At 38.7% G+C, this 25,883-nt stretch overlaps 1 protein-coding gene across 3 annotated transcripts in view; it reads left to right on the top strand.

Annotated features, from left to right (window-relative positions):
• CAP2 (cyclase associated actin cytoskeleton regulatory protein 2) overlaps positions 1 to 25,883 on the top strand; it is a 76,372-nt gene that overhangs the window by 12,887 nt on the left and 37,602 nt on the right. For all 3 annotated transcript variants that reach the window (XR_012041050.1, XM_072853295.1, XM_072853296.1), the window contains exons 3-4: positions 2,469 to 2,569; positions 20,031 to 20,108. Coding sequence is in view for 2 of the 3 variants with exons in the window: in XM_072853295.1 (XP_072709396.1) it covers positions 2,469 to 2,569; positions 20,031 to 20,108 (179 nt within the window). In the remaining variant the exon portion in view is untranslated. The remainder of the gene's footprint in view (positions 1 to 2,468; positions 2,570 to 20,030; positions 20,109 to 25,883) is intronic.

The raw sequence follows: 25,883 nt of genomic DNA, 5'->3' as shown, positions 1-25,883 counted from the left end.
GAAAACCTAGACAGCTAGTAAACTGTAGCAAAGTCACGGAGAAACACGACCTGTGTACAAACTGACAAATAAATCAATCACTAGTAGGAAATCTACATTTTTAAAAAATACAGGCTTCAATCCTATAATGAATCCATTTAGGTGAATCTCGGTATTAATCCAGAGCTCAGTATTGCAGAACCAGGGCTGCTTTCAGAACAGGAGATGAACTTACCATGTGAAGTACTTCCATGAATATTGCTGTATCCTTGGCCTAACCTAAGAGCTCAATCAAGTGAAAAGATTCACCCCCTCGGGAAGCAGAGCCTTAAAACCCCAGCAGATCCCTAGAAGAAACTAACTGACAAACCTTGTTGGAGTGAGATTATAAAACACACCCACTAAGAGACTGCAGTAAGAAGCTGAGATGAACAGCACCATGGGGCACTTGCCAGCCTGCACCACGTCTCCAGGTGGAGCTGTCTCACATGGGGACTCAGGAATTAGCTTTTGCTGATGCAGTTAGGAAAGACTGTACCCGTTCTTCAGTTTGGGCGACTGATACGCATATAGTGCCACAAACATCATTCTGTATGACTGTGTTACCGTGCTTCTGCAGAGGTTCACATAACCTCCACAGCAACTGCAGAGTTGACAGTCTTACAGAACAGGTCTCTTTTCCTTTTTCTCCTTTAAAACTGACACTCAGCCAGAGTGTGACCTTTTTTAAATCTCTAGTGGAAATTGAGATATATTGCTTTCTTTGACCATGACCCCCTCCCCTAAAAGACCATTCCATAATTAGAATTATTACAAAAAATAACCTTGACTTTTCAGTTAATACTTCTTCAGAAACAACAAAATAATGAGGAGGATGGGAGAACTGTACCTTTACTGTTTTCCTAAGTGGCATTACAATGGCAGGATTGCAAACAAATCATTCAATTGCTCTGCATGGCCCACAGCAAATTCTAGTAAATGCTCCTGGGAGTTAGCTGTATTGAATAATAAAAAATAGCTTAGATGATTCTGGTTTTGCATAGGACAATTGCCATTTGGTGAACTGCTATTTAAAACTCTGCGCTAAAGTAAAAGGTTACAATGATTCTCTTGGAGACATACACAGATTTTGACAAAGAACATAAATGGGCTTTGGAAAGCATCTCCACAACTAAAACCTTTTGTACACTAGGTCATTTGAGGGGTTTACACACAAACACTTAATATGGAGGAAAGCCCAGAAATTCCTCAGAATTAAAGGTGAGTGACATCAAGAGAACAAAAGGATCCTTGAAATCCCGCCTAGCTGACTAACTACAGTTTTTTTTTTCACACAGGCCATTGCAAACTCCAATTGCCAGAGCCTTTCTTTTTTCTGTCAAGGAGCCAGATGACTCTTGTGGAATAAAGAGGGCTTTCAAGATTATGAATTTGGACACAATTGTCATATAGTGCCAAAAGGTTAAAGCAAACTCTCTGGGGAAAGCCTGGTGCCTCTTCAGAGCAATCTTCAGGCTTCGTTAATGAGGGAGAGAGGCTGGGAAGTATTTTAACCTTGGTCTCTCAGATCCTACAGATGCCATAAATTCACATGTGCGTTGCTCATGCTGGACCTGGCAAAGGTTCTGAGGCATAGACATGTGGATATGTCAGGGCGTAAAGGGAGGGCTGGAAAGCATCCAAGGAAAAATTACTTTTGCTGTCTTAAAAGGTACCACATAAAACCATTTAGAAGCCAGGTGCATTTGCATTTTCTGATTGTTCCCTTTATCAGGAAACTGCTCTGTATACCATTGAGAAAATAGCATTTTTATTCCTCTGTTAGAATGTATAGCTTATATATAGTCAATGGGATGTGACATCTAGAAGAGTCATTTGAGCTTTCTTTATCCAGTTACAGTTTTGCAAGGTCAGACAACAAAATAAGGAGATTACAAAGCCACATCTCACTGCATAAATACACTGTCAGCCCATTCTAAAGACTCTATCTTACTGGAAATTGAATTGCTTGCTATTAAAAGCCACCAAACAATACAAAGATCTTCAGGAATGGGTGGGTGATATAAAAATAGTTGTTCAGTACAGTGCAGATTCTTTTTAGGGGATAATATTTGTTTTATGTACAACAGTAGAATTTTGTTAAGACAATCGTGCTTATCAGGCCACTAGGCCTTTGAAGGGCTGAGAAATGTTTATTTTAGCACCTGTTATTTTAAGACAAAAGAGGCTTCCCACTACATTATACAGAGTAAATTCTCTTCATGTTGCTAGCCAAGTTCTACCAAAAGCAGGGTTTTTTTCTTTCTATCTGGGAAAAAAACATTATACATCCTTTTTCACTGATTTCACAAATCAATGAGTATGGCAGAAATTAAGTTACAGCAATTTCCACTGTTCCTATGGTATTTCTCCTCCATCTGCTACAAAGGAATGTCCTATGCATTATGTACTTTATGAACCCATTATAATGGAATACTCTTCTTCTATAGGCATAGCACCATATGTTGAAGCCTTTGATAGGCTGCTGAATGGAAGTGTTGCTGAGTTTCTCAGGCACAGCAAGATTCTTGAAGGTGATGTGAAGACACATGTGAGTATTTACGCAAATTTTCTCCCCATGATATAAGCGTACAAGTCTTGGAATCTGTGTGATCAGCCTTGATTGCGGAGTAGAGGAGAATCTTAATAGCAGTACTCTGAATTATTAGTTCTGGTAGTAATAATAACCTGGCATAACACACTGAGGACAGTTGGTTCAGGAAGGGCAAAAAGCTGTATGGATTCATAAGAAGAGACTGCTCCCCTTCTACAGCACCAAAGGTTGAAGACCATAGTATGCAAAATATATAAATATTCTCAGTCACAAGCAATTTGAATTGTCCTATTGGTTGCCAAGCCCTTTGCACAACAGGAACACCATTAAGAACACGAGTCAAGAAATGAGTAGCAAACAATAGGTGCGCAGTGATAACTTCTTGTGGTTGTCTTCTAGGCGTGTGCATCATCTTTCCAATCAATGCCAAGATTTTTGTTATTTTGATTGTTTGTTTTTATTACTCACATCTCTTTCATTTGGAACAACATAGCAAACTAAAAAATGAGTATGTCAGACATTTAAATGATCCTTTTTTACTACATATGTCACAGCAAGGAAGTACTATGCTATCATTTTCATGATGAAATTACTTTGCAACCTTATAATATCTTGTGATCAGAGCTTGTTTGTTTCATTATATTTTTTAAGTCTGTCTTCCCTAAAACTGGTGGTGATAGAATGACAAAGGATGGACTCATCTTACCAACAGCTTACCAATATAGATTTTGTAAAAAAACCACACACAAAAGAGCCAGGGTCAGTTTGAGCTGGATCTGAAGGAGTGTGAAGCTTTTGACTTTTTCTAGTATCCATGCCATCAGGTCTTTCTCCATGTGTACGTTTCCCAATTCATTGCAGCTGCTGCTCTACATAACAAACACTGTAGCCAGAAAAACATGCAGTCCTACAAGCTATGGGGATTTATGCTGCAAGGCCAGCATAAATATTTTGCAAGACAGCCAAAATAACCAGCCTACTCACAGAGCAAGAGCTCTGGGATTATTCTGTGAACTGTATTTTCTCTGTGGTGTTATATGTTCTTGTTGGTAGGATAGAGTTTCTGACCTAGTTAGGCCTAGAAAACTGGAGGGAGTAAGGAGATCAGGCAATTCTAGAGGATCTTTGTGTTTCGAAGGAAATGCTGCACTTCCTTTTTATTTGCAAAAGCCTTTTCACCTTAACAGTTATACTATAAGCTACAATATATGTACTTTGTTCTTAAAATAAATTAGAGAAAAATTAATAAAGCGGGGGGGGGGGGGGGGGGCAATTATCAACCTAACTGAGCAGAAAATTGCTCCCTGGAAAGGATCGGTTCTAGCTTTGGTCATTACATTCATTAGACACCATTATTTTGCAGTTGATTTCTCAACAGTCTAGATCTGAGTGATACAGAAGTAGCCTTAGTACCAACACTAAGCAGGGAAAAAAATTGCATTTAACATTCTAAGTGACTAAAACCTTTTAAATATACACTATCTGTAAATGTTTAAATCAGTAAGTGTATTAATTTATGCATTTGTCACTATTTGATACTCATAATTGTCCATATAAAAGATTATTAGTAATTTATCTGCCAAGTCTGTGGATAGTCCCTAGCATATTGTTGACGATAGCGTAATGCAAACTGTGGTAAGGAGTATTTGTTAGGACTATGAGATTAGACATAAACAACTTTCCCTTACATAAAGAAACCGGTGATTCTGATTGCAGCCTATTAAATATTCTGAAATCTTAGATTCTGAATTTACAACATGAAGCAGACTGTGGTTGCCTTATGCTCATGCTTATCACTGAAGCAACATCTGTGCTTTACCTTAACAAGTGGAACAAGGAGTATTTTTCTTCTGGGTGTCTTATAGCCCATGTGTCCTCAGCATTATACTTGCAGCTGCTGTCTCTTTCACATAATGAGCTGAAGGGAAGGTTGTATTTTATTTCAAAAAACACCTGTTGCCTAGAAAAACCTCACATACCTGACTGACCAGAGTGGTAATATGAGAGAAAGAGAGACTTCATATTATGCTAAAGAAATGAGGGATTTAACATGATGTGTTTCATGCTGATTGCTGTAAGGATTGTGTGGTTTGTGTTTCTGGCAAAAGGAAGAATACAGCCATAAATAATATCTACTGGGGAGCCCCATTCCTATTTTTTCAGCATGCTGTACTCTAGTCTATTAAAAGAGAACAAAATAAAAAAGAGAACTAATAGCTAGCTCCTAGCTCTGTTAAACACAGCAGCACGGTGGCTTTTACAAAGATTAGTTTATCAGAGAAGAGTTCTGCTTAGACTCAGTCTTGAGAGCAGCATATTTCTCATTCAAATTACAGTACATGCAGTGGTGAGTCTCTGAGGTCAACTGCATTAAAGAAACTAACCACTTTTTTAAAGACAGAGAATGGCTAGGGTTTTTACTTTGTCAATTTAAAACAAATTATCCTAAACGGCTAAGATGAGATCCTTTTCCTGTCCTGTCACTGTGGAATAAAAATCTGGTGATTATATGGATATTTCTTTGAAATAGGAAGTTCCCTACAGGCACAGATTTTATGAAACCACTTTCTGCTGTCCATGTCATAACTATAGAGCATGTGAAGTCAGTGAAAGAGTGAGTATGGCCAGGACTGCTGCCAACCAGCTGTCTTTGGCCTGACATACCAGTGTCTTGGAGGCTGTCACCAACTATTCAGGTTATAACAGCCCTGAAGCTGATTCACCATGTGTGCCAAAACTGAACCATTCTTCTGTCAGAATGAGGGAAAATCAGAAGCAATATAAAATAGACTGTGGGTCTACGGCATAGGCAGTTCTCTTACGCCCCAGCAGATAGGATAGCACTGGCTGATTGCTGGATCACAGAGACTTGAGTCCCATCACTTTGCCCAGATGCATCCACCACTACAGAAAAGGTGCTGAGGATGACAAAGAGCTGCCTGTGGAAGACACGGTCTACCTTCAGATTGTGTCCCAGTGAGGAAGCTGTTCAAGCAGGTTTGATGTGCTCTTTGCCCTGTTAAAGCAAAGCAAGCAAGATTTTAGAAGGCCAAGAAGCAGGTTTTTGTGATGTGTTTATTATGAGCTTCTTCACATTGTTTTTGTTTATGTGATATCTCAAGTGGTGGAATACTTTGGCTTGAGTTTGAATAATGTACCAGATGAGACATAATGATAAGAAGAGAATGTACTAGTTCTACAAGAGGACAGATAACGTAAAATTTCCATATTTTAGTATTTTATGTGGTACAGAGCAGAACAGAATTACAGCCTTCCTGTCAAACACATAAACTAATACTTGCCTTTTTTTATTGTTTATTTGTAAAAATATTTTAACCTCCCAACCCCACCAGTTAAAAGAACAGATTGTCTGAGTGATTCAGTTATGTTCCCTCTTCTCTCATCCCAGCTATTTAGCTTGGAAAGGAAAACTATAGAAATACGGATGCCTTTTCCCTCCTCTCTTCCATCAACTTCCAGCTGCGGAAATGCAGAGCTCAGACAGACAGCCATCTACATTGTGGTTTTGGAGCATTCAGAAATAAAAAGGCTGTTGGTTAGCTTGCTACTTACTGGGAGAGAGTTTAGGTACAATTCATTACATGTATGACTACTCGAACAAGATAGCATGAAGTAGCAATTCACAGCATGTTATCCAATCTGCAGGGGCTCTCTGATTTGTTATCATCATGAGCAGGGGAAGCAACATTCACCCCACAAACATTGTTTGTATGCATGCACCCACAGAGTCTCTTTTCCTTACCTAGTACATGAAAGCAATGGCATTCTCCTCTCCTCCTCCTAGGCGTAGTCCATGTAAATATAGACAGACAACTGAAAGCAGGAGTTACCTTTTATGAGGTATATATACACTTGGCAAAGTGCAGCTCTGGTTTGGCCTATCAGTGAAGTTAAAAAATCCTAGCTTCCTTATTTTTACCAAAGAGTAGTTATTACACATGAAGTAGCTGTACTTGTCTTTTCTTGTGAGAGATGTTGAAGAATTAGTCAATAGCTTTCATAGCCCTGAACTTCGAATGGGATGTGCTGCTGTCTGTGATACACCAAAAAACACTTTTGCACTTTATCTTACCTAATCTAAACACAGACTATCAAACCCATTATTTGACTGATTCCTCATTAACAAGGCAATTTGCTTACAGGGCAACAGAGTGCACAAGTGTACTCTCGTGTTTGTCTTTTGTGCCCAGAGGCTGTGTGGTTTTAGGCATTGTGTTGAAGGTTGAATTAGAGCTCAGAGAGGAGGGTGATGTCAACATGCCCAAAGAGGAGCTTGCTGTCAGGCTGCCTTTGCATTTCTGTGATTGTATTTTCTGCTACATGAAATAAACACCAAACCAAGTAGCTACCACAGGACTGGGAAAAACAGAATACATAAAAAAGAATAAAAAGACAAACATTTTTTATAGCATACAAAATGCACTCAGCTGAAAGAAAGAGACTAAGTGTAGAAAACAGCACTGTTATCCACCAAAAGTGAAAAAACACAATTAATCATCAACTGAAATAGCAACCTTGGAAATCTATCAATATTAAAGTTGATTTTGTAATGCTAATTCAGCTATATTTCTCACCTTGTATGTGTGCTACAAGATACTTCATAACATAAGCAATAAAGAATGTTTGCTTTAATATGACGAGAAAGATGGAAATGCAATATACACAAAGTAGCCAAGTGGCTAATCCAGAAAAAGTATCATTTTTAGGAATTTTACAACTTTTGATTGCTCTGTTCCAAAGGACGACTTTACTTGTGGCCTAGGGATTGGATCTGGCTTTCAAAACAAGCAGGATTTATTGGGTCAGGTGCAGCGGTGTGCAGACATGGTTGCACCTGTCTGACTGTAAGACACCTGGTTGGGAATAAAGATGGCTCCTGAGCATGAAGAACCTGTCCATTGCAAGTCTAGACCAACACCCCCTGAAAGGGTGGGAGTTTTTCCATTAGTTTTGATGGGAGCTGGATCAGGCTGTTAGTTTCTTGACACTGACATTGCAGTAAATACCACTTGCTTTTCTTCTTGTTTAAAAAAGCAAGGAAGAGACAAAAGTCAGACAGACTCTATTGAAAAGTATATGCCGTGGTGGCCAATACTGGGCATTTAGTTGTGTGTTGCTGGCACGAGAAACATGCACCTGTAAATTTAGAGGGGTGGTGGTGGGAACATATAATGAGAACATTCCATATGGCATTCTCTCAGTCAGAAACATAAGAAATCAGAAACACAAACAGTCAAGGCTGTCAACAGTTCTTCATAACCTGTTTTCATGGGGCTTCTTTGCATATGGAGTAGTTCCTGACTAAGTAGGAACCTCCTTAGTATGTATGTTCCATATGGTCCATACAACATAAGTCGCTATGTTGATTTCAAAGTAGTGCAGTTGATCAGGCACCATTTTTTGGGTAAGGGTCTAAAACTGTTGGCCCCTAAAAGCAGGGATTACATCTGTATGTGGTTACCCAGTACAATGGGATTTTCTGATTTCTGAAGGATGCCAGGAAAACCGTATCAGAATGATTTGAGTGGGAAACCTTATATGCAGCAGGAAACCAAAGAAAACTCCATCATGTTTGCCCAAGAAAATGTTAAAAGATAACTTGCTCGTATGGAAAAAAATCCAATAGTGAAGGGCTCTTTAATCGATTGGATGAATTCAGAATAATATCCAGTGTTCAGACTAGATTTAAGGTCCATGTTTTACCAATTAATTTAATTAATGATTGGAGCAATTAATCAAGGCATACATTATATTTTCAGTCATTTGAAGACTAAATCAGAACTCATCATATGCTAGCTCATGCTAATTTTGCTATCCTCTAACAATTTTTCATTGAAGCCCTTTAAGAGCAAATTTGAGCCTACTGACAGGAAACCTGTTTTTCCTGGTGTTTTTCCAGAAGCAGCGTATAGACCTACAAGCATAAGTGCCCCATAGGTTGAAAAGTGCTGCATCAGCTTAAGCAAAAATCATAAGGTGATAAAATTACATGGCTAAATTATCTAGCTAAATGAAGGATAGCTTTCGTGTGTGGACCAGCTGCACTCACAGCCACAAACACAGTGTGAGAGTGTCTCAGTGAGCCTGTTGCAAAGTCATGGCATAGGACACTTGCCAGTGTAAAGTAGGGAGGCACTTATTAGGGACGATTGGAGACCTGGAGTTGGCACAGATCCAAGGTCCATGGGGAAGCCTTGATAAGGTAATCAGACTTCTTACTTTTCTCTGTGATTCAAAGCAGTCCAGGATTGGGAGGGCATAGGTGGCAGTCATTTCAGGCACTCAACCTTGGAACAGTGAGGTCTGTGGTTGTGGTTCTTACAGCAGTAATTTCCAGTGAACCACTGGCAAATTAAACTATCTTGATCCACCAGGAAAACCAAGACAGAGGAGCGGAGAGACAGTATCCCTGCTTTTGTCATCAGCATGAACCTCTTGTGACCTGAAAACTCTCTTTACTGGCATCAGTGCTCATGGTTCTTATTTCTCTTGCAAAGAATTATGATTTTTCAAGTTGGAGTGGTAACATTATTTAAGCCCATTTATTTCAAGCTGAGAAATATACATCCATGAATGTTCTTTTTTTTTTTCTTTACTTTTTTTCCTGTTTTGGGACAAACATCTCCCATGCTTGATTGATGTCATTTGTTGCTACAGGCTATGAGCAAGTGTTTTATTAATTTTCAGTCTCATTCTTTCTGAAAAGCACGTGCACACTCTTTTCACTCATCCTGCCTCTCCATCCCTGACCTGCTTTTATTTTGCTAGTTGGTGGTTGCAACTGTTTTGAGTGTATAGAAATGCTGGGCTTGGAAACTGAGAAGGCTGTTCATTGTAGTCAGCAAAAAACCAAACAATGAGCTCAGAATCTGGCTCTTCAGTCAGTTTCTAGTAAAAAGGAGTTCAGTGAATAATGAGAATTAAGCCACAAGGGAAACCAATGCGCGGTTTGAATGTTGTTTTAAATAAGCTGGGAGTGCTGTCAGGAGTGATGAGGGTAGAATGTGGCCACAAATGTGTATTGCCTCTTTTTATCCAGTATGAATTGCATGATCAATACGGCCAGATTTCTGAATATTGAAGAGTCCATTAGGATAGATTAAACCATGTCTCTGTCACTGGTAACTTCTGTTAGTCTACTGACATCCATAAATTGAACTATGTATTTTCATAATTAATCTGAACTGCAAAGCAGTTTAATTTTTGCTATTTTGTTTCATAAGTTTAATTGTATGTTTTATTCTAAATCCCAGAGCTATAATAAAAAGATCGGTTTAGGATCTTGAAGTAGATCTCTGAGGCTGAAATATTTCTTTCTTGTTGCTTTACTACATGTTCTGTTTAAAAAACCACCTTAGGTCAGATCTGCTTTTCAATCTCATCAGTGTGCATGTAGATAACTACCTTGCCTTTCAGAGAGCCTGAGGGCCCCTCTCCAAGTAAATGTAGGCTTTTGGTATTTAGCACCTGTGAAAAGGAAAGCATGGTTCAGGTGGGAAGAAACCTTAAATATCATATGGATGTGTCAGCTTTAAGCTTTGTACTTCCTTCCATGTTAGCACAGTTTGGTCAGGGTCTGGGATTCTTTCAAGGTGATAAAAGTGGAAGTGAAGTTACAAGGGGACAGATTCTGGCACTTCTAGCCTTGGAGTTGCTTTCAGGGAGCTCAGTGTGACTACTTGCAGAATGAGGTGGGCAATGTCAACAGTTGTCCTGAAGTGCGTGAGAGACAGAACATACACAAAGCCATTTCAATATAAGAACCTATTTATCCAAGCTTTCTCTCTAAAAACTGCAATTTCTTAGAAATGGATGGTTCTCCAATCTTTTTATCGGGGAATTTGGTATTTGTCAGACACAGAAAGTGAAGAAATCAGCTCCTCAGTAGGGTGCCCAGTGAACAGTGCCAAAAGAGTATTTATGAAGTGATACCTCAACAAGTGCTGCAACCTTTTTAATTTACAGAGATAAGCATCTGAAGTTCCTAGAACTTCTATTTGTTAAATCGGGGACACATGAATGACATCCTAGACCTGTGAAATCATAAAGCCTTTTCTGAAATTTCCTCAGCATGGATTGGGACCTTCACTGAGAAGGGCTTCTGAGAGAATAGCTGGGGATAGAGAGTGGGACTGCTTAGCAGCAGACCTCAGGGGCAAAACAGCCCATCAGAGAAATAACCAGAGTGCCTGCAGCCAGTGCAGGCAAAAGCGCATTTGTACAGATGAAAATGACACCTGCAGATCCCCAAGATCTCTGTGGTTGTCTGATGTGCTGGTTTACAGCGTCTGTCCATGTAGGAAATGTAGGTTTGCCTTTCCTCAGGGAAATGAGGTCTCTCCACAAATAATTCCTCAACACAGGCAACTGCACCCTCCAAAGAATTCTGAACTCAGACGTCCATGGGGAAAAAAAAGGAACTTGAATTTTAAAAATGGTTGACCTTGATAATAACCAAAGTTTGCACTTCATCTATTCAGTACATTGTATGTGGTTCCTATTTATTTAAGGAACTAATGCACACTTTCAGAGATACACAATGTAGCTCCAAGTAATAGCAGAAACTAGAAGCTTTGGAAGTCTGTGAAACTTTAATGTACCGCAGTTTCTGTTCCTTAATGAAATCCTGAAGTGGGCTGGTTTTCCTTTCCCATCTCTCTTGGAGAAACCTGCTTGCTTTTGCAGGCTAGTCAGGATAAAGAGCTGTAAGAGCTCTCTCAGGAAGATTGTGGCTAACTTCCATAAATGCCTGTGCAGGTTGGGGTGCGTTCTATCTACTCTCCCCAATACTAATTCCAAAAAAATTACAACTTTGTCATGGAATAACCTTTGACATGTGATACAAAGGATATTCTCGTAATATCATTAGTTAAATTAATCCCCTGGGAAAATTGCATACTTTTCTGAGTTGTCATTCTTTTACAGTGTTAGCCTTTCACCTCAGGAGTCCTGGGGACAAACTGGAGGCTGGTCAAAACCAACTGATCAATATTAGCTGTTACTCATACTCTAAAGCTCATAAAATATAGTATGACAGTCTTTGGTTATTAGAAGCTCCAACCAACAATGGTGGCCTAGTATAGATTTTAGTGGTGTATCCTCTGCACTGTAGAGAAGCCATTTGTTCTCATGATGTTTTTATGTTTGTTCTTAAAATGTTTGGCTGTTTTTATCAGCTGTTTGTTTCTATGATTATCACTAATTACATAGTATAAAGGCAGAACACGACAGCACAAATTCCAGACAGCTGACAATCAGTTTTGGAGATGTCCAGTCTATAGATAAGCACCAGGGACTGGAAGATCAGGTGTTGCAATGTGCCAATAGCATCTTTGCCTTCTACTGATGTGGAATCCTTTAAATGTAGATCCATGACTATATGCTGTGCAGTGAGGCGGCTGTGAAATCTCCAGCAGGTGACTGACTCTTGCAGAAGACAGCAGTCTGCAATGTAAATGGCAAACTTGAATTCTTGAACATCTTCAAAACTGTTCAGAAAAGAAAAGTATTGAAAACAAAAAAACCCCTTAGTCTGTAAATAGACCATGTCTTCAGTAATGTGTGGACTATTTATTTTTGCACATAATTCTCAGTATTTTTCTATGGTGAATCTTCTGGAATCCCTAATTATCAATACACTACATCTGTTTTTGGAACTTCCGTGTAGAAGTTGAAATGAACAGAGGTCAGGAGAGTTGCAGTTTTTTGGCTGTTGTAAAACAGATTCGTGAAGAATTTGTGAATCTGGAAGACACAAAAGCAGCCTGAGCTTTAGGAGAGCATCAGCTAGTCAGGAGCTTTAGTCTGGACTTGCTCTTCTTCTCTGGTGGGCTGAGGTTATTGGAGATCTTTTCGGAGAATATGATCTCCTACTGCTTCACTTGGCAGCAGTCAGTAGCCGCAATGGCCCTGCAGCCAAATATTTATATCTGTTTGAAACAGTGACAGACAAACAAGATAACTGACTGCTTCTGCTACCAAGATTAATAATTAATTATTTAACAAAGCTGACATATAAATAGCATTCATTAGGTTTTAAAGTTAGCAATCCCTTGAGGTCAATCAGAACAGTTCATGTCACTCAAAACTGGGAGATCTTAGAGGAAATTCTGGAACACTGGGGCAAATTTTATTGGTGCAAAAGATGCAGAACCTGTATATTCTTTATCCAAGGCAATAATTTTGCAATTAATGTAAAAGCAACTGTCGTGGCTTTGAATACCCCTTTACTCCAGTACATGTGTACAGTTCGTGTTTCATACGGAGAAATGAAATGGCAGATAGATGAGCAATGATTTACCCCAAACAATTCTATCCATCTGTCTTATGTCATTAGCACTGAAAGATCTTTAAGACCAATATTGTTTGAGCTCTTCCAGAGGTAAGAGCTGTAAGAGCTCTGAGTGGTTTAAGTCACAGTCAAGCTTACTAAAAGGTAAAGTTAATGAACCTAGTTACAGATGCTACTCTGAAACAACAAATAAGTAATATTGGCTAGCATTGTGCAGTTACATGACCCAGTGTTTAATACACTGGCAGATATAAACAGCTAGAGAGACTAGCACTGATATAACCTTAGATTGGTACTGGACAGGCAGTAGCAATGCTGAGAAACTTTAGCTAAAATTCCCTAATATAGACATAGCCATGAAGGCTGAAAAACACTAAAAAAACCCACTAATAGAGGACAGCTGATTGGTGGTAGTCAAATGTATCTATCTGAAAATAGAACAGAAAATATCTGGGGTGGTGTCTGGCTCCATCAAAATCAATGGCAAATCTCCCATTGACTTCAATTTTGACTAGAATTTCAACCCTGTTTGCTGCATGGACCAGTAAGAGAAAGGTGACAGTTTCTTTCTCTCTTTCCTTTTCCTTTTCCAGTATAAATTGCTCTCTTTGGAGAACTGCCATTGACTCTTCAGCATTTGGCCCAGTTTTAAAAAATCTCTATCAGCCAATTAGCTGTACAAAATAAATACTGTCTCTTCAGCTGGCCTGGACAGTTTCTATGGCAGCCCCATACTTAATCTAAACTTCATTCTTTTTCCATTTCTTAGTTCTCCCTTCAAGCCACCAGCCACTTCACCACTTCACTTTGAAGAGGCTCTTGAAAGCAGAATGTAAAAGACAAACTGTTTCTCTTCCTCTGGCAGTACTGTCCCTTTTAGAGAAAGACTGGGGTCTTCGCTCATAACAGTGAAGCTCCAGCTGTAGTTGTCATTTGCTGTCAGTCATTGTATCTTTTGCTAAATCCAAAGGACCCAAAATTGTTTCTGCAGAAACTACGTTAGAACTTTGGACCACTAAATCCCAATTCTTTTCCCTCACGTCTTCTTTACTATTTTGTTTCAGAATAAAGTCATTAAGTATATTTTAGAAATCCAAAATGTACATAGATCTGTATTTTGATTTGCAAATTATCACTGTTAAAGTTTGCATATATATATATGCAGATGTGTAGTATTCTCTAACAACAGAAGTCCAGTGGATTCTGATATTTACATTATGCTTTTCAGTGCTATGACTCTGAGGAAATACATTATTAAATATAATAACATTTGACAAATTTAATATTATCAGGTCAATAGAGTAATTTTCTTGACTAAATTTCATTAGGAAATCCTTTGTTTGTTTCTCTTACTTCTATTTAGTTTTATTATTTTTTTCAAAGACTAAATTTACTTGTAACTTGAGATCTGAATGCATGTGCCTGTTTCTTCTTGTCATTTGCCAAACTGTGGTCACATAAATATTTATATTTATTAGTGCTTGGATACCAGAGTGATGGGCAACTTAGACTGAATAAAACATTTAAAATGAGAAAGAGATAGATCCTAAAATCACATCTGCTCTGGAGAACTGAACTTTGCTAAAGCAAACTGGTAGTTTAAGCTTCACGTTCAGTGCATCCATGTCTACTCAGTCTGAAACAGTGCAAGTTTGGGTGGAATCCATACTCACTCTACTTCAGACAGGTCAGAAGCATTGTCACCATTAGACATCTCTCACAGAGCCTCTGGCAATTTTTCAAGCAGTGGCTTCTGGGAAATATCAACAGTTGGCATTGTATTGTGACAGAGAAGGTTAAACCAGTTGCTATTAAAAAGATTACTTCTAAATATGTATGATTCCTCCATTAACTTCTGCAGGCTTAATTGTGAAGAGGCCCGTCTATGCTGTTACTGCTATGGTGACAGAGAGGTCACTCACTGTAGTCAGCCACCAGTTTCAACAGACATGGAACTGGGCTGACATTGCATACATGTCAGACTTTGGCTCTTCCAACCATATCTATCACCTCAGTCAGCTATCAAATACACCTGGGGTAAAGGACTAAGACACCTTATTCCACGCTTTACTGATGGGGAAGCTGAAGTGGTGAATGGAACGCCACATGGTCCTGGCATTCAAGTCCACAGTCACAGCCGTCTCCTCCAGCCTCTAGAACAAACTGCTAAAAGCAAAGTAGGAAATGCTTTGAGGAACTTGCTTCCTTCAAAATACTCACCTCAGCTGAGGAATCTGTCTGATGATTGCTGTCTCCATGCATAATCCCAAGAATGCCAAAAGGATTACCCAAAGTTTTTAGATGTCAATTATCTGTTGCTCCAAAATATGCCCATTTCTATCTGCAGATAGATGTGTGCAAGTTTGTGTTCTAGTCTACTCTGATAAATTTACTCATGATTCCCGTGCATTTTCGACACTCAGGCTCCGTTACTATCGTTCATTATAACTGAAGGAGTTTCAGACGATTTGTTCTGTGGCAATCTTTCAGCTGAGCCACACAAGTTGTTCAGAAAAATCCCCCCGGTTCCATTTTCACTCATTAGTCTTCACTGGATATGGGGGTCTAATGAAAGAGTCATCTCCCTATAAAAAATAGTGCTGTCTGCTTAGTTAACGCAGCCTGCCTGCTAAATAGAAGGAGGTAGCAATGAAGTGTCACATTTCAAAGACTACAAGAAAGAACTGGAGTGGTGATAGACTGAACTAATGCATTCTTAATGAGAAGAAGCTCTTCTATTACTTTGATGGGATGCGTGGAAAGAAGTACCGCATGCTCGGCAATAGTAAAACTCAGAAAGCCATTTTTTAATGCTGTTGGAGAAAGAAGGAAGTAACTGTGGCAGAAGTCTTATAAAATTCTGCTTGCAAAATGCAAAAACTGTGTTAGCACGATCCTTTGATTAAGATTTAAATTCAAAGGTGAGAGATCTGAGTGCTCTGATCCCTACACAACTAAAAGCTTTTGGGGCTGGATAAATTTTGGGCATACAGCACAAGCCTTGCAATCAATATCTAGTCCACTGACCACTGAGCATTTCCAACATTGTATAATAAATTTAGGATAATAAGAAAATGCAAAAAGCCACACTTCTAATGCACCAGAGGTAACTCAAAGGGTGTTAGCAATGGCTTGGGTGCCCTCAATAGCAGAAGATTTGTTAAAGACGGCTCCCAGACATTTTGAGAAAGTGGCCTTGGCCACATTCTGCAGTAGAGGAGGAGTAGTAATAAACATGAAAGAGTAATATATGTCTGGAGGAGAAGTACATCCTGATTCCACATCCAACGATAGTTTCAACATTGGTCAGATGAGCAAGACACAGGTATGAGCCATACTCAAGGAATGTCAGTCTTTTAGGAACATCAGTGTACGTCATCTTACAGTCTGTCTCCAGCTCTGACCAAATTCCAGTGCTTCAGCAGAAGGAGGTGAAAAATCAGACAAGAAACCATTTGTTACTTTGAGTGGAGAAAAAAGTCCTCCTCAGCCTCCATAAGTGACCAGTGGGAACCCAAAAGCATGGATTTAATGCAGTGTAAACAAAGTGCCAAACAGACACATTTTTCAAACCTCATTGATGTTATCAGCTCAGTGTATGTTCAAGAACTCACAAAACAATCTTAATTTTCTGTATCTAAGAACACTTTGCTCATGTTTTATGATCCATTTGATCAGCATTTAAAGCTCTACCTTAAAATAATGCTGGTTCTTTGTAGGAATTTGGAAGATCCATTCTGAACTTCACTTTTTGGATAGTTGGAAATCTTTTAAATTTGAGATTATGATTACTCATGACCCAGTTGACAGACCTGTGATCATGTGCTGACACTACCATTTTCTTCCTTCTCTGTTATTTACATTCTGTATGAGAAAGAATCATCATATTCCTCAGCCACTGTGTTGCTGAGCAAAACAAGTCAAACTTAAAATTTATCTGTGTATGACAGATACTGCTCTAGACATCCAAATAGGTTTTCTCTGCATCAATTCTGATTTAAGCTCATCTTTATTTAACACAGATGACTAGTGCTTTACACAGAATTCCAGAGGAGGTCCTCTTCAATGGTACTAACACTTTTATAGCTCTACTAAAAATATTTTGCCACATCCACTGTAGAACTGCATAAGCTCTTTTCACAAAGCCACCTTCCTGGCTTTTATACTTGCATTTTCCAGTCTTCAGGATTTCCAATTAATCACTTCCGTGTTTACACTCAAAATCATGCATTGTTTTAAAGGGGCGGAGGGGAGGACTGCTAAATTTTATCCTATTCATATGACCTGTGTCAAAAAATTGTCTTACTCTTCTCAAGTGATGAGTGAGTCCTTGACAATATTAAAACCTCCTAACTTTGTGTTGCCCACAAATTTTATGAGTGCACACCTAATTCTTGCTCTTAGGACACTAATAAACATATTGATGGTTCCTAAAACTAATCCCTGAGAAACACAACTAGCAACTTTCCTCCACCCAAATAAAACCACCTGTAATATACCCTATTGTTGTCTCCGTTTATCCAGCTTCTTATCCAATTTAAGAGTTTTTATACTAATTTCCATCATTGCTGCTTAAAGTATGAGTTTCCTATGGGGACCCTCAATAAGCATTTTATATAATATCTAAATATACGAGATCTGACACATTATCCTTGTCTAAGAAACTGAAAACTCCAAACCATCCCCAAAAGTAATTATTTTAATCACAGATAATCTAATTGTAATTTCTCCCATTTTTAATTTTCATATGTGTTTTTAATCACTCGTTTCAAATCCGTTACAAATGTGCATGGTGCTGAAGTCAAACTAATAGCCATGAAATCACTTGACATGCTTTTTCCCCCTCTTCTTGGGCATATTTTCCCAATCCATCATTGCATACTTCTGTCATCTGGTACTATCTCCAAATGATATATATTTAAAATCTTTTCTACTTGTTCTTCCATCTGCCAGTGTCTTCAGTACGCTAGAATGAATATAATATGGACCCAATGATTTTGTCACACTAAGCTACATGTATTTGACTTCCCCTTCAAATGATGTAATTCCCATTGATTTATCATCATTCTCCTTAGCTATCCTTTCAATATATTAATGTACATCAACTTCCTTGAAACTGGGGAAGAGCATTTATTCAACAACAGGTAAGCTATACATCAAGAATAATGTAGGCATGCCCATCTTACCCTTCAGGTCACTGCCATGGCCTCACTTCATCGCTTTATTTCTTTATTGTTCCAGTAGCTAAAAAAATATGGCTTTGTTTTACTTTTCTGTGCAAGGTACAGTTCAACAAGGCCTTTATTGATCATTCCTTTGCTTCTATATTTTATGATGCCTGAAAAAAAGTTCTCCTTGATAATCAAGGCTTATTCTCACCCTTTGGGGGTTTTGTACCTATTCTTAGTATCTTGCTTTAGTTAGTTACTCATTCAGAGACTCTAGCCTTTTCTATAATTTCTTCCTCCTGCCCAGCACGCATAGATTATTTCCATTCTTAATGTAAATCCATCCTTTCCTGCACTCAAATCACTAAGTTCCTCAGGCCAGTCATCTTCACTCACTGGTTTTTCTATTTTCTAAAAGTTTGCCATTCTAAAATACCAAGCCTTAGCTATAGATTTATTTTTGTCCATCTTGCAATTTAAGAAGAACCAAATCCATTCATAATCACTTCCTCGTAGAACATTAGTTTTTGGTCAGCTGTTTTGCAAGATCCTCCTCACACAAAAAAACTAAGCTTAAAATAGCACACACTTTGTTGTTTTATGAATTTCTGTACCAAAAAGTCAGTCTTCTGAAATGTCTAAGAATATCTAAACCTTGCTATTATTGATGGTATTTATGTCTATGTCTGGAAAATTTAAGTCTCCTATGCTCATACAATTTCCCTTATTTATTTCTTTATCTACTTATAGAGATGATTACCCTCTTCCAAATCTCAGCCTGTCAGACCATAATATCCCCTTCTTCCCAAATACTGTCCAGGTTGGGCCGCTTTTGCCGTCTTCCTTGCAGTGATCTTCATCCTAACAGATTATGTTTTATTCATGTCATCACATTTTAAGATGAATAAGCACAATTTGGCTGTTTTACTTTGCTACAGCTTCAAATTTCCTGACTTCTGTGTATTTTAAGTTGCATTCACATAGGCCTGTATATAAAATTTCCTTGTTTTCTTTTTAGATTGAAGAAACCCCAGGGAAAAACAGCATGAGCTTCCCCACCCTTTCACAAAGTGATTATAAATGTACCTATTCATATTAGATTAACTTAACAGCATTTGGTTTGGTTTGGGTTTTATTTAGCAATATACACTAGTTATGAATAGTTCTTTTCTATATCAATAATGCTTTCTCCTAGTCACTACTCATCCACTTGAATGAGGTATAGGTGATACTGAAATAGCGATTAGATTCTAACTGATGTACATCATTCATAATGTACAGAAAATGTGTAGTGTTCAAAAAAACCAAAAAGACCAGAAAATTGAACAATAGGGAACACTGGGGAGTGTAGAGATTTACCTCCCATTCACACTGTTAGCATGTAAACATGCTGTCAGATGCAGCTTTAAGCCAAATTCTAAAGTTCTGTGGGGGAAAATTGCCCCAAAATCTTCAGCCACCATCTCTCATAGCCACTGACCTTAGGGTCTGCTCACATAGAACAGGCAAGGAATGAACTCCAGCACAGTCCCTCAGCAAATATGCCAAGCTCAACTCTTCTTAAACATCACTACAGCCTAAGTTACAGTTCAACAGAAAGTTTGCAGGTTGCCGTTTTCAGTGGTAATAAGCTGTTATCATGCACTCAAGTACAAACATTACCATGAAAATGCCTAGACATTGTCTGAAGTGTTAAAATTAAGTCCTCCTGTGACTAATCTTATAAATGATAACCAAAAGACTGCATATCAACTCGTTTTATTTCCTATCTGAAGAAGACAGGGAACTTAACCTTAGATTTCAACAAAAGTTATAGCTAAGCCAGTACTGTAATACATTTCTTCCAGTCAGTGTTGCTGTGATTTAGATGAGAAGCAGCAAGAAAGATTTGAGCTGTCACACTTGGCTTTGAGCTGCCAAGAAGAGGTATTGGAAGTTACAGGCTAAGGTTTAATTTATATTCCTCCTTTTGTTACAGGCAGAGATGGTACGTGCTGCTTTCCAAGCGCAGAGATCTTTCCTGGTGTTAGCATCTCAATGTCAAGAGCCTCAAGAGGTAAGAAAAGTGACCTAGCGTTTCAAGAGGCAGTGTATTAAAAAGGCTGTGTTCCCGTATGTTTAATATCAATCCCTGCATTTGCTTTTATTTGTTACTTTATTTATACAGTGCGCTTAGAGGCTTGCTTTCAGTGTTATTAGCATGGCACTGTAATAATCAGAAAGTCATGGTTCAGAGTTAAGAACCTTTTCTGCACCAATACGTATTGGATCATTGAAGAAGCCAAAGGAGATTTCCACTTTACGGCTGTGAGTGGGATCAGTGTTTCTCTGGAAGCTGGAAATGCCATGGAATAGAATGGCTTTTTGATAGCCCCCCAGGGATGCTGTAAGACAGACTTTGAAGTCAGGGGATAAGCTAGTGAGAGAAAAATCAATACTGGCCTGTAGACTCAGTATTCTCCAAGCTGAGGTCCAGGTTAGGCCAATTCTGGAAGGAAGGCAAAGCATTTTGTCAGAAAATGAAAAAACAATTTATATCAAGTTGATTTATATCCTTATTTTGGTGGCAACTGTTTAAATCCTCCCCTCACAACTAGAAAGCTCAGGGAAGCTGTGGAGTTGTTATGAAATCTCATTTGTAGTTTCTAGAGGGCACAAGGTTTTGGCCAATAGCACTGTATCATTCCTGGGAATAGCGATCATGTAGCCCTTCTGTGGAACCACCCTCGAACCTTCCTTCTTGGAGTGTGCAGAGAATGAAGACTTCACTTGCACAGTCTCTCCACGGCCTTCAGTTCTGTCTTTTTCCACTAGCTCCCCGCTCCATAGTTCATTAAACTCCATATTTTCAAATCAGAACTCTCTGCAACTGGTGTAAATTACTGAAATTTTGCTGTCACTATTGTTCTCAGAGACACAAATTAAAGGTTTTCTAATCGGTATGTTTTAATGGCAAGGGTACTCAAGGAAAAAAAAAAGCACAGATATTCCAGGCGAGACTTCAGATTTATAGAGTTCCAAGCAAGAAGGGATCAGTTGTTTTTCCAGCTGTCCCTGATCTCAGAGAGTAAAAGTGGGTCATGACTCACAGAGAACAGGCAAAATTCCCATTGGTACAGGCCTCAAGCAGTCATTTATATTGGCTGTGAATACAATTGCACCCAGTGGCCCACAAAACTCCTCATGCTCATAGGTAAAATATTCCCCAATGAACAGTTTCCGATGGCCTATAATGTAATGCATTGTTCTGAAGTGTTGGTATTGTCGCAGCTCTGCTGAGAGTAAAAGCTATGGCTCACTGCTTGGCCTCCTGTGCTGATGTGCTATCGGTATGATTTTCTCTGCTTTTCAAGTGAGAATGGCAATAGCTTCTCCCCACTTTTACCCTTACAACTTTCTGACATCAAGTCAAGGCTTTGAGATTTTTTCAACTGTAAAGTTTAGAAACTTTCATTTAAAAAATAGCAACAAAACAAGCAAAAGAAAAAAAATATGTGTAAAAAGAGATTCTCCAGCAATCCAGAATGACAGTTACAGAAGCATTAAGAAAAGCAACAAATAAGAAAAACCTTGTCATAAACATCACCAGAGCTGGCCACGTGTATCCATATGTCTTAATTGCATGTTACCAGGCTTGCATAGATTTCTGCAACTTGTTGAAAGCAAGAAAGTATACTTTTATCATTTAACTATCTTTTAGCACTGAGGAAATGCCACATGATATGTGTGTACACATCATTCCAAAGTTAAAATACCAGGAATATTACAGACTAAAGTTTTTTTCTCAGTGACAACAAACGCAGTCCAGTTACTTAAGTTTTTTTAACATAAAGACTGTTAGGTACACATTTTTCATAGGAATCCAAACACATGTTGTTGTTCATTCTTTTTCTCTTTTTTGCACATATTTTTTGCACAGATACATTCAGCTATACTATGACAGACCTGAAGATAATTGAAGGCTGCCTATTCTGTGCAACTTGAACAGTATTTTCCATTGCAGAGAGTGGTGGTTCCAGGCACTAGGCTTTTTATATCTCCATCTTAATGGAGAAAAAAAATCCTATTGTAAAGCCACATTGCTTAACCATTTTGAAAAAGCTGGTTATCACCAGCTAACCCAGGAGAAGGAAAGAAGCAGGGGTCCTCCCCCCCTGCCCCCCAGGACCTTATTGATGTGATGTCATCTGGGCTCTGGTTGTATTTATAGCCTAGAGCCATGGAGTCAGTGTGGAATCCAAACAGGAAAGCTAATCATTAGTGTATCAGAATGCACAGAGTAGAGAAAAGCAAATGAAGATGACAGCATATCTATAAATGCAACAGAAAAGAGAGTAATTCTGTCATTCAGCTGTCTAGACTGTTTGCTTTATAATGTAAAGCTGTGAATGAGCCAGCGAGTTGCGATTATGGCATAGTAGCTTTGTAGACATTCAGAGACAGCGGTGTGGAGACTGAGGGGATTTACTGAGTTCCTGTCATGTTGGGATGTCATAGGTGGTGCCTTTAAAAAAAAAAGAGGGAGGGGAAAATGCCCTGGAAAAATAAATTAGCTCAGCTCTTGCAGCTTACAAACGAATGAATAAAGAATTCAAACAAAAAGAAAGCTCCTATATGTATAATAATCCTTAGATATTTTTGTGCTCAGCAAAGAGAGAAAAGTATATCGTACAAAAAGTAGTATTTTTTCCCCTGTCTGAAAATGTTGAAGCCCTAGTATTCATTTAGCTCTTTAACTCCTGCTATGAGTCACTAGCAAAGATTTTCAAACAGTTAAGCTTGCTGAAGTTGCTTTTGCAGAGTTTTGCTTCTTGTTAATAATGTTGGTATTTTTTCATTTGGAATCTGTTGCAGTGCACAGCCTTTATTATCTGTATATGTGAAAATAGTAGGAGCCGAGAAGGTAATTCCAGCTGGCATACCAATCTCACATCAACTGCAATAAATTACTTCGCAGAGAGCATGTTCTGTTACTTTTTATGGTCATGTTCTATATTTGTATGTGCAGTGGAAGAGATCACATGACAAAACCACCGGTTGATATTCCTGTTTGTGTATGTCCCAGCTAATGGCTGCTGGAAACAGGCTCATTCAGCACGATAGGATTCTTCAGTTCATCCACTTACTAGAAATTATCTTCTGATGCCAAACTTCAAACATTAAAGCACAAAAAGTCTATTATAAATTGTTTACTATATACAAGATAGTAAAGAGAGACAATGGAGAAGGGAAAATAAATTAGAATATTGCTATATTCTGTGAGAAGTTGTTTAAAAAAGTGTTTTGAGACTCTACGTTTACATGTTGCTTGGGCAATTCAGAAGATAGATTTTAACATAAACCTTCACAAAACATTATGAAATAGTTTGGATCCGAATTTTCTATTCCCCATATTCTAAGCCAAGTACAATTCTGATTGAAACATTATTATTTTATTGTATAATAATTTTAAAAGTTATTAGTGTTCCTGAGCAAGTTTATCTGTTTAACTTTTTTTTTTTGTTTATGATAATGAATACTAACATACGAGATCACTGCTCAAAGTCACTGCGCTGAATTCTTTGTGAATGGTAACGTACATACTGTCTTCTCTTTATGAGTTGTTTCATTTCACTTTAAGACTTCAAACAATTTTAAGAGTTGCTTTGAGGGCATGAATGATCCATTGTTCCCATACTGGGAACTAGTTAATGAGATAAGTTTTTCTGTGAATCAATATAAACATACCCAGGCTGAGCATGCTCATGGTAAGAAGTACTACAAACAGATTTAAATGACAGATGCAGTTCAGAATATAAATTATTACATAATTTCTCATTAAAAAAAAATGCAGAGTTCATATCACTGCCAGAGCTCATGGATTTAATTACTAACATTGTGCAGACAAACATTCCAATTAAATACGTAGCTTAAATATCCAGATTCTGCACACAGGTGGGAGGAGAGAGGTGAAAGAAAGTGAGAGGTAAAGGACAGCTTTTCGTTTTTTTCCTAGAAAAGGGAATAAAAGCCCTGAAACCCAAGAAACTGTATTTGAAATTAGACTTAGAGCCATGAGAACAAATCCTGAGGTTTTTAATTTTTTATAGTTAAGCAAAAAATTTATTGTAGGAGTAGAAGAGTTGTGGCAATTTCTTTGAATAAAGGACTCATTCTCAGAATTTTTATATAGAAATCAAAGATGAAGATTTACAGTTCCCTACTCTTTGTCAGTGTAGGATTGCTCATTTTTTTCTCTCTTCTATTTTTAACGTACTTCAGTAACAGGACTCCTGGGACGACTTCTTCTGCATCCTAGCAGGATTTGTTTTCTAATTACCTTGACTTGCTTATGTCATTCCATTTCCCACTACTTTTCCTCATACTTACTGGGATCACCCTTACTGTTTTCCAAAAATATGAAGAGCAGGATACTCCTCACCTCATTAATTTATTACTTTCTTATGCAAAAGAGTTTGAGACAAGTTTTGCTGCCATTCTGCTCGGTTGACTGCTGCAAACTTGTTCCTCTCTTTCTAGAAATAGCTTAAGGAAGAATTTGGTTCAGTCCTTTTAAGGTCCTCAGGTCCCAAACTTACAGAAGGTGCCAAGAGTGACATGGACACAGCCTGAGAGTTCTGAGCTCCAAAGGGAACCCCTTCCCCCCTCTGTTCTCTGAAATCTTGCCAAACTGTTGACATATTTCTGTTATCAGCAAGCCTACAACTGCATGTGACATGTGGTCACAGCCAGAGTGATGAACCAACTGACAGTTTTCAGTCTCTAGCCTGCTGCCTTACAGTGTTCACAGGCTCATTTTTGGGTATTGTTGCAAACTCTTACTCAGCTTAGGTCCAGATAGCCCCCTGACACCTGTTATCTCATAATTTTGTCTCAAAGGCGCTCGACTGCATTTAACCAGCCTCCGGCTCATTATATTTTCTGATCATAGAATCATAAAATCATTTAGGTTGGAAAAGACCCTTAAGATCATCAAGTCCAACTGTTAACCTAGCACTGCCAAGTCCACCACTAAACCATGTCCCTAAGCACCACATCTACACATCTTTTAAATACCTCCAGGGATGGTGACTCAACCACTTCCCTGGGCAGCCTCTTCCAATGCTTGACCACCCTTTCAGTAAATAAATTTTTCCTAATATCCAATCTAAACCTCCCCTGGTGCAACTTGAGGCAGTTTCTTCTTGTCCTTTCAGTTGTTACCTGGGAGAAGAGACCAACACCCCCTCGCTACAACCTCCTTTGAGGTAGTTGTAGAGAGCAATAAGGTCTCCCCTCAGCCTCCTTTTCTCCAGGCTAAACAACGCCAGTTCCCTCAGCCGCTCCTCATAAGACTTGTGCTCTAGACCCTTCACCAGCTTCATTGCTCTTCTTTGGATGCGCTCCAGCACCTCAATGTCTTTCTTGTAGTTAACTTCTGTAGGTGTCCTTGTACCGTTTCTCTTCCCTCACTTGTGTTTGCCGAAACTCCCAGGTCAGTAGCCCCTGCAATGAAAAGATGGATGCATTCGAGATTCAGTTCTGCCCCAGGGGCAGTGCACTCAGCTGTAAGAAGGCCCAGAGACACCTAGGGATCCAGGGAATACAGAAGGGCCATGATCAGTGCTACATCTCCCAGCCTGTACCGAAGAGAAATAGAACCAGAGATGCACATTATTGCACACCTCTAGACTGGCTCACATCAACACCACCAGGCACAGACTCTCCAGCAGTTCACATTCTGTGCAAGAACCAGGCTCCAGTAAGCCAAGGCTCCTTGCACTTGTTTATTCCAGTACGTCTATACTTGGACTAAGAACAGCTTCACCCCATAAGGAAGACATTATTGAAG

The sequence above is a fragment of the Ciconia boyciana genome, chromosome 2 (genome assembly GCF_034638445.1).
Source record: "Ciconia boyciana chromosome 2, ASM3463844v1, whole genome shotgun sequence".
NCBI classification, from domain to species: domain Eukaryota; kingdom Metazoa; phylum Chordata; class Aves; order Ciconiiformes; family Ciconiidae; genus Ciconia; species Ciconia boyciana.
Note: the sequence above shows the minus strand (reverse complement) of the source record. Positions and strands in the feature narration are given on the sequence as shown.